Here is a 9,639-nt window from a genome sequence, read left to right as displayed (position 1 = left end):
GCGTCGTGGCGCTCTCGCGCTGCATTGCGCATGCGCTCCTGCAGCAGGCGCGTTCCACCACGTTCACCACCCGCGGTGCTCCTCCAGCAGCGCATGAAAGCCATAGACGCAACCGGGCCAGGAGCAGCTCTGCGCAGGTGCCCAGCAAGGGGCGAGCCGATGCGCACCTCTTGTTCCTGTCAGGCTGTGACCCAGATTCACCGTCCCCCACCTTTGTTTTTGCATGCATAGAAGCAAGCTGGTCTGCTTAGCCAGGGTTCTTCTGTGTTCGAACGTGTATTCTGGAGAACAGATGCAGGGCTTAAGTTGTGAAAGGAAGGCGCTTGCCTGCCCAGTTTAAGGACCTGGGTTTGATTCCCCAGGACCCACGTAAAGCCAGCTGCACATGGTGGCATCTGGAGTTGGTTTGCAGTGGCTGGCGGCCCTGGCACACTGCATTATTATTCTCTCTCTCTGCTTGTTTCTCTCTTAAATATACATATTTTTAAAGAAGGGAAAGGGTGTGGTGGTTCACACCTTTAATCCCTGAACATGGAAGGTAGTGGTAGGAGGATCACCATCGGTTCAAGGTTAGCCAGCCTGAGACGACATAGTGGATTCCAGGTCAGCCTGGATTAGAGTGAGGTGCTACCTGAAAAAAACCAAAACCAAAAAAAAAAAAAAAAAAAAGGCAGGGCGGGATGGGGTGAGGGAGGGTTGGAAGGATTGCTCAGGCTTTAAGGAACTTCCCTGTGAAGCCTTCTCCAGGACCCACATGAAGCCAGATACACATGGTGGCATGTGTGTCAGGAGTTGTGTGCAGTAGCTGGATGCCCCTATAGGCCCATTCATTCTTTCTCTCTCTCCCTCTTTTGTTCTCAAATAAATAAATAAATAAATACATAAATAAATACATACATACTTTTTAAAAAAAGAAGTGAGGGACTGAGGAGTTGGGACTGCATGTAGACGTGGAGCTGCTCAGACTGGAGGCATTGGGTTGTGGGAGGTGCGTCAGGAGGTTCCTTGGTGGCTTCTTCCAAACTATAAGTTCCAGTCTTGGGGCCCTGGATTGGTTTCCCTTTTGAAGTTTGTTTCACCTGTCCCCATTCTTCCCTGCACTCCTGCACAAGAGCACACTGATCAGGACAGAGCTGCACCTGCTCCCAGAGCATTCCTGGCAGTGTGCATTGACCCAAACTCAAGCTCTAGCAGGATTCTGATAGGAAAGCTATCCAACGAGGATGCTTAAATAATGGCAATTAAAAGAAATGCCCTGCTCTTTCTGCTTCCTAGTCCATATTTTAGGAATGCGACCTTAAAAGGTATGGTGATTTGAATAGATGGCCCCCAATATATTCAGTTCTTTATTGTTCTTAGTTTGCATCTGTAGCCACCTTGCTGGAGGCAATGTCACTGGGTGATCTTAAGGTGTGGTGGTGGGTTTCAGATTTCAATCTAAAGATATGTAAAGTGTACCTAGCTAGAGTTCCTGAAGTGTGCTGTGTGGCTTTTGATCTTTAGGCTTGTACTTCTCTCTCTCTGCTTGGTCCTGGGAAGGCAGGCCAACTTCTTCTGTCATTTATGGAACTTCCTCTGGATCTGTAAGCTTCAATGAATATCCCTTCCTCCTAACTATGCCTGGTCTGGAAGTGCTCACCAGGCAAAAATGAGTACCTTAGTTCAAGTTACCAGAACCCACATAAGGTTAGATGCTATATTCTAAGCATCTGTAATACCAGACAGCAACGTCCCCAGGAAGCACATGGGCCAGATAGCCTGCTAAACAACTGCAAACAGAAACCCTGCATTGAGGTGACACTGAGAACTGAAATCCAAGGTTGTCCTCTGACCTACACAAACACACCATGACACATGTGAACCTGCATTTACACACATACACATGCACACATGTAGGCAATGTTTTGATTGGTCTAGCATTTTTGTTTCGTTTAGTTTTTTGAAGTAGTGTCTCTCTCTATGCCAGACTGACAATGTAGTCTCAGGCTGGCCTTGATGACACAGTGAGCCTCCTCCCTCTGATACCCAAATTCTGGGATTAAAGGTGTGTGCCAACATGCCAGCTGCACTAATGTGTTTTAAATCTGTTTTATTATTGGGCTTCCATGGTGGGCAGTATTGTGACCTCAGATCTGGTTACCTTTCCTGGTATCTTTGTTCGGGGAGAGCCGAGGAAATATCATTGTCTTCAAACATTTCATTTAATTTATTTATTTAGTCATGACATTATTATTATTATTATTATTATTATTATTATTATTGTTTGTTTGTTTTCTGGCAGTTTTAGGGGTTGAATCCAGAGTCTTCTGCTGACATCCACCCTGATAGCCTGTTACTAATGATGATCAGTACAACACATTTTGAGGGCTGGAGATTCAGCCCAGTGGTAAAGTGCATACCTCACATGTGTAAGGCCATTGGCATGATCCCCACTGCGCGCACGTGTGTGCGCATACACACACATACACACACACACACACACAGAGTATATGATATAATTAGGGCTGGAGAGATGGCTTAGCAGTTAAGACCAGGCTTGGTTTGATTCCCCAGTACCCATATAAGCCAGATGCACAAGGTGGTACATGTATCTAGAGTTTGTTTACAGTTCCTGGGGGCCCTGACATGCCTATTCTTTCTTTCTCTCCCTTTCCTCATCTCTCATGAAGACATATGTGTATATGTATACATATATATATATATATATATATATATATATATATATATATACACATACATACACATAAATATGTGTTATTATATTTTATATTAAATATCATGATACCTTATTATATGTAATCATACCCACTATAAATTACTCTCTATGTATAAATAGTAATATCTTATGTATACATTACTATATATAGAAATCTCCATGTTAGTATGTAAGCAGATACACAGTGTCCTAAAACAACACTTACGGAAGGAAGATAAACACATCAGGTGCAGGTTTAAACCTAACCATGCTTTACACTCCCCCCTCCACTATCTTCCTAGCACTCTCCAAGACTGAAGATGACTGTGGAAATCTAAAAAGGGGGCTTGAGATCTGAACTGTCCAAAGTGGTGATAGTCATCTTTGCATTGTTATAGGGGCTTCCCTCCTTTCTTCCTCCATTCATTCCTCCCTCCCTCCCTTTCTTTCTTCCGTCCTCAAAAAACCAAAACACACAAAAAATAAAGAATATAAGTCAAATCAAATTCCCAAATCAACTTAAAATACCTAGGCTGATATTACTAAGATGTTCAACTTGCTTCTTTTTGGCTTTTTTATTTGTGTATACGTGTATGATGTATGCATGTGTGTATAGGCAAGCAGGCATGTGCATGTGCACGTGAAGGTCAGAGGACAAGCTGAAGATGCTGGTCCTCTTGTTCCACCTGTGTTTATACAGGGGCTCTCGTGCTTGCTTCCTCCAACCCCAGACTAGCAGGACCATGTGCTTTAGGTTCCTGCTGACTCTGCCTCTTATTGCCCTAAGTTCAGTGAGATCACAGAAGCATCTGCCACTTGCGCCTTTCTTAAAATGGATTTTTTTTTATTTTTTATTTGAGAGCTACAGACAGAGAGAGAAAGACAGATAGAGAGGGAGAGAGAGAGAATGGGCATGCCAGGGCTTCCAGCCTCTGCAAACAAACTCCAGACGCATGCGCCCCCTTGTGCATCTGGCTAACGTGGGACCTGGGGAACCGAGCCTCGAACTGGGGTCCTTAGGCTTCACAGGCAAGCGCTTAACTGCTAAGCCATCTCTCCAGCCCAACTTGCACCTTTCTTTATGTGGGTGCTGGGGACCCACACTGGTCAGCAAACTTATGGTGTTATCTCCCTGTTTCCTTCCTTCTTGCTTCTTTCATGTTCCTCCTCCAACTTAAATGTAGCATAAGGAGAAAGAGTTTTAGGGACTGGAGTATAATCCATCAATCAAGGCACTTGCCTGCAAAAGCCTAAAGACCTAGATTCCATTCCCTGTGACTCATATAAGCCAGATGCACAAGTTGGCACATGCATCTGGAATTTGTTTGCAGTGGCTAGATATCCTGGTGTGCCCTTTTTCCCTCTCTATGTCTCTCAAGTAAATGACAAATATTTTTTGAAAATATTGAGGCCAAATCTAGAAAGAAAAAAAAAAAGGCATCTGGGAAGAGATTCTCCAGGTCTTTTTTTCCTCTATCTTACACCACAATCTTGCTTTGAATAGCCAGACAGCCCAAAGACAGAAAAGTGGTTGAGATATTATGAGCAGTGTGAGGTTTCAGTCCCAACAGTAAGTATTTGAGATTAATTTTCATTTTATTAATTTATTTTTAAGAGAATAAGAGAGAAGTGTGCATGGTGGTGCATGACTTTAATCCCCATACTCGGAAGGAAGAAGTAGGAGAATGGCTGTTAATTTGAGGCCACCCCGAGAATACAGAGTGACTTCCAGGTGAGCCTGCACTATAGTGAGACCCTACCTCAATAAGATAGAGGGGGTAGATATTTATAGAGAAAAATTGGGCACACCAGGGCCTCTAGCCACTGCAATCAAACTCTGGATGCATGCACCACATTCTGCATCTGGGTTACATAGGTCTGGGGAAATTGAACCAGGGTCCTTTGGCTTTTCAGGCAAGTGCCTTAACCTTTAGGCTATCTTTCCTTCAGAGGTAACTTTTCAACCTCTCAAGAGAAAGGGTAAGTCTGGATTAAAACTCTGACAATTTCAATCCAAAATCAATTGTCCTTGTTGGTGTGGACTTGTGTCACTACAGACACTATGTCAGACATGTGCAAAGGAGCAGTACTGCTCACCTCAAGCCCTGGAGTAAAAAGAAAGGAAGAGGTCTGGAGAGATGACTTAGTGGTTAATGTGCTTGCTTGCAAAGTCTGAAGACCCAGGTTCAATTCCCCAGTACCCATGTAAACCAGATGCACAAGGTGATACATGTGTCTGAGTTTCATTGCAGTGGCTAGAGGCCCAGGTGAACCCATTCTCTCCAAGTATCTCTCTCTCTCTTTTGCATAAATAAATAAATAAATAAATAAATAAATAAATAATTTTTTAAAGAGAGAAGAGAGAGGAATTGACAACATTTCATAATCATCTCTAAAGACAGACTCTCCAGAACTCACTAAGACCTTCCCTGTTAAAGATTCCACCACTGGGAAGCATTACTCTGGGGAAAGCCCTTTAAGACATTGGCCTTTGGGAATATTTGTGATCTATGCTATAGACCATGTCTTCATAGTTACAGATTTTAGGGAGGTGTCAAACAGATGGGTGAAAAATGCAACCCATGTCAGGTGGGCCAGAACACCTTGCTGTCCATGTGGACTGTGTGTGTGAGAGAGAGAGAGGAAGGGAGAGGGAGAATCAGTGCAGTAGGGCCTGTAGCCACTGTAAATGAACTCCAGATACGTATGTATATGAGGATTGGTCCCAGGCCATCAGGTTCTCTGGGTAAGGGTGAGGGGAAGGTCTGTGAGCTGCAAAGATTCTGTTTTATGATAGCTGCATCCTAGGTACCAGGAACCCCTGCACCTGCTCTCTAGATATCTGTGGGGTGGGACACAGGTTCTGTGAACTGCAAAGTCCCTGCTTCAGCACAGCTGCACCCCAGTGTCCATGCAAAAGACACAGCTCTCACCTCAAAGGGGATTAGGGATTGTTTAGTCTAGGGCCAAATATGAGTGACAGTGGTCCAGGAACACAGATTTAGGTTACCCATATTCCATGTTCAAATGTGTTAACAGTTTCATGAAGTTTTTATAGTTTCATAAATCAAGTCATAAGTCAAGGTGCTTTTCAAATACATTGAACACCAGGTAGGAGGATTTTTAGCAAAGCATGGAAATCTCCACCATGGGCTTCAGATACTATCTGAATACATTTTTATTCCTTGGGTTGGTGGAAGCTGGTGGTCTGTCAGTACACACAGCTGCATCTCAGGTCTCAGGAGCTGCTGCATCTACTCTCTGAGTGTTTGGGTTGCACAAGCTGTATTAGCTGCAAAGTCCTTACTTCAGTACAGCTCCACCTCACTCATCTTCTGCCAGCCCCCTCCCTTCCTGTCCCGTGGATGGCTCCGGCCTCCCCCGCCTCACAGGCAAGTGGAACTTTCCATGACGTCACAGTGCTGCGGCTCAACCAGAACACGCTTAGGGAAACAGTCAACTTTAAAACGGCGGGAGCGCGGAGTTCTTTCTCCTGAACCTCTCCAGCAGCTCGGCGGGGCGGAGGAGGCAGCGGTGGCGTGTCTGAGGCCAAGGACAGCACTCAGCAAACTGTAAAGTGAAAGGCAGAGGCGTGAGCAGTGCGGAGGAAGCAGCGGAGTTCCTTTTCCGAGACTGTCCTTCGGGATGGCAGAGGAAGCTGCCATGGCGGGTCTGTGCGGGAGCGAGAGCGTGAGCGCTCCGCAGCAGGTAGGGGGATCGCGCTGGGCTGAGGGGCCGCAGGGCAACCCCGGATTCTCTGTGAGAAACCCAGGAATGGGCTGGCCTCGGCTCTCACCCAGTTCCAGAGCTCCACCCTGGAACATGAATCCATGCACACAGACAACACACACACACACACACACACACACACACGCGCGCGCGCGCACACACACACACACACACACATACTCATGCCTTCCTCCCGCCCGCCCTCCTGCAAGAAAAGCTGGGTGTGGTGCACTCCTGTAACCCCAGTGGGAGGGTGAGGTAGGAGTGTTAAGGGTTGAGGGCAAGTCTAGATCATATAGAGACTCTGTCTCAAAACACAAGACCAAAAAGAAAAAGAGTGGGAGATAAAGGGAAGAAGGAAAGGAAAGAGGAAAGTGAGAGAGGGAGAAAAAATGGATAAAGGAAATTGGGGAAAAAAAGGAGCAAAGGAAGGATGGAAAACAGGGAGAAAGGGTGAAGAATAGAGGGAAGGAATGAAGGTGGGAAGGAAAAAGAGGGGAAAGGGAGAAGAAGGAAGGAAAGAAAAAGAGTGGCAAGAGGAGAATAGAAGGAAGGAAGGAAAAGGGAGAAAAATGGAAAGAAAAAAGAAAAGAAGGAAGGCGGGAGTGAAGGAAGGAAGCAAAGAAGGTGGGCAAGAGGAATGGAAGGAATGACGCAGACTGGGAGAGAAAGAAGGAACGGATAAACAAAGGGAAATGGAAGGTGAGAAAGGGAGCATGAAAGAAGGAAGAGTAAGGGAAGCAGGTCAGGGCTGCGGAACCGAGGCCTGAGTGCTATCAATCCCTGTAGGTTGACCATAGTGCTGTCAGGCACACACAGTGGGCATGTGGGATCTTCTGGCCAGGAGTCACCTTTTCCCATGAGGCTGCCTCAGGCCCCAGGAGCCCTGCATCTGCTCTATGGGTAGGTGGAAGGAAATATCCCTGTGAGCTGCAAAATCCCTGCTTCAGTACAGCTGCATCCCACTCACCTCTGCAGGCCACCTTCCAGTTAGGAGTTGTGGATGTCTATTTCCCCTCATGCCTGGGGCAGGTGGAACAGCCCTGATGTCACAATGTTGCAGATCTTCCAGGACATTGCGCAAATTTTAAGGTTAAGGTGGGGAGGCGCAAATGGTGTTGAGGCAGCAGCAGAATTCATTTTCCTGGGCCTCAATTTGGGGAGATGATGGTGGAGGAGGCGAGGATGGTGATCTGCTTGTAAGCCAGACCTCTCAGCATCAGGTAGGAGGGTCACACCAGGTAGAGGGGCCATGTGAGCTTCCCAGTGGCACTGTAAGAACCCCTGATGGTTGGCCAGGCCACAGTCCAAAGCCAGCTCCTGTGTGCCACCCACGAGTGTATTCACCTCTCCATGCCAATTTTGTAATCACAGTGTGATGTGCTTACAGACACTGTCTTCATTTTCCTGTGTATATGGCCAGAAAGTAAAAATCAATAGTGTTAAGATACTAAATGCTAGAAGGAAAAGCAAGAAGGAGAATAAGTGAAGCCTTGGCTTTACTAGCCTCTGGACTTAACTCAAATATTGAAGTTTTCGGTGTGAGAAACGAATATCCAAACCTACTGAGTGTGATTGAGAATTTTGGGAATGTCCTAAGTTTAATAAGCTCACTCTAGTGTGGAATACATCACTCCAAGCCTTTCTGGTTTTTAAAGTTTTTGTTGAATATGCTGTGATCCGGATGGGCTTGCCTTTGTAGATAACTTGGTTTTTCTAACTGCTTTGAATATTTTTTCTTTGGTTTGTGTATTTGATACTTTGATAATGGTAATATGACAAGGAGAGGTTCTTTCCAGGTTTTGTCTGGTTGGTGTTCTAAAGGATTCCTGGATCTGCATTGGCCCCTCTTTCCCAATTTGGGGGAAGGTTTCTTCTATGGTTTTGTTGAAGACACCTACTATGCCTTTGGGGTGAAATTCTTCTCCTTCTACTATACCCTGAATTCTTATGTTTGATCTTTTCATAGTGTCCCGAATATTTTGAAATTCCTATTCATACTCTCCTATTAGTTTGTCTTTCTCTTTGTTGGATTGTATTAGATCTGCCACCTGGTCTTCTAGCTTAGAAATTCTGTCCCCTCCTTCATCCATCCATTCTACTGGTGAGATTTTCTACAGAGTTTTTTAATTCATTACCTTTTTTCCTTGATTATTTCTATTTCATTATTTATCTCTTGCTTGATCTCTTTATTTCATTAAATTTGTGTCCTATGTCTTCTTTGATTCCTTTAATTTCCTCTTTAATTCCTTTGATTTCTTTTTTGAGTTCTATGAGCATGTTTATAATCATTCTTTTGAAATCTTTCTCAGGCATTTCCTCTAACTCATTCTCACTGGAGATCAGTTCTGATGCATTAATACTCTTTGGTAGGTTTATATTGTCTTGATTTTTGATGTTTCTTATATATATTTCATCTTGGATTACTTTAATGCTTGAATTTTCTAGTTAGCTACAGTACTATTAGATGTATCAATCAATCTCGTGTTATATCTCTTCAGGGTAGGAGCTTAAGGTGCTAGGTGTGGCTCTCCAGACTCTGAGAGTAAAAATACTAAAAATACATAAGGCATTGGAATGCAAGCAGTAATATTAGTCATAGCAAATAATGTAAAGTTATATTGTTATGCGGATTGTGAAGTACCGGAAAATGATCCATTAAAAAGTGTCACAGGAAATAGAGCTGCAGCGACTTTCCAAGTATGTGTTTGAATAGCCATCATAGAGTGCAATGCAGCGATGCGATTGTCACTGATTCCACCATCTCCCCAAGCCATCAGACGAGATCCTCTTAAGGTGTAGTTACTGACTGTATTCATGCTGGTAACATTAAGCACATCACATCTGGTAATATTCCAATCAGAAGAAGTATTAATAAATTGACCATAAGGGCCCCAATTTATCCATTTGCCTTGTATTATTTTACCAAACTTCCCTAAACAGTTTTCCCCAAGAATAGGCCAATATTTTATTTTATTTTTTATTCATTTTTTTAAGTTTTTTTTTAAATTTAATTTATTAGTTTTCTTTTCAGTAAATACAGGCAGTTTGGTACCATTATTTAGGCTCATCTGTGATCTACCCCTTCCCATTACACCCTCCTTGTTAATGAAAATGGGTCGTGTATTGTGGAGTTAGCCCCCAGTATTGGTATGATAAATGTCTCTGCAAATCATGACCCAACATGTGACTCTGACATTCTTTACGCCCCCTCT

At 44.1% G+C, this 9,639-nt stretch overlaps 1 protein-coding gene across 1 annotated transcript in view; it reads left to right on the top strand.

The window, feature by feature from the left end:
- Positions 1 to 6,340: 6,340 nt before the first annotated feature.
- Positions 6,341 to 9,639, top strand: part of LOC123457247 (gastrula zinc finger protein XlCGF17.1-like) — a gene marked incomplete at its 3' end in the record, with an annotated part of 46,750 nt that continues 43,451 nt past the window's right edge. The window contains exon 1 of the mRNA XM_045141213.1: positions 6,341 to 6,403. Coding sequence (XP_044997148.1) covers positions 6,341 to 6,403 — 63 coding nt within the window. The remainder of the gene's footprint in view (positions 6,404 to 9,639) is intronic.

The sequence above is a fragment of the Jaculus jaculus genome, unplaced genomic scaffold (genome assembly GCF_020740685.1).
Source record: "Jaculus jaculus isolate mJacJac1 unplaced genomic scaffold, mJacJac1.mat.Y.cur mat_scaffold_124_1_148072_arrow_ctg1, whole genome shotgun sequence".
In the NCBI taxonomy this organism is placed as follows: Eukaryota; Metazoa; Chordata; class Mammalia; order Rodentia; family Dipodidae; genus Jaculus; species Jaculus jaculus.
The sequence above is the reverse complement of the archived record's forward strand: the minus strand, read 5'-3'. Positions and strand labels throughout refer to the sequence as shown.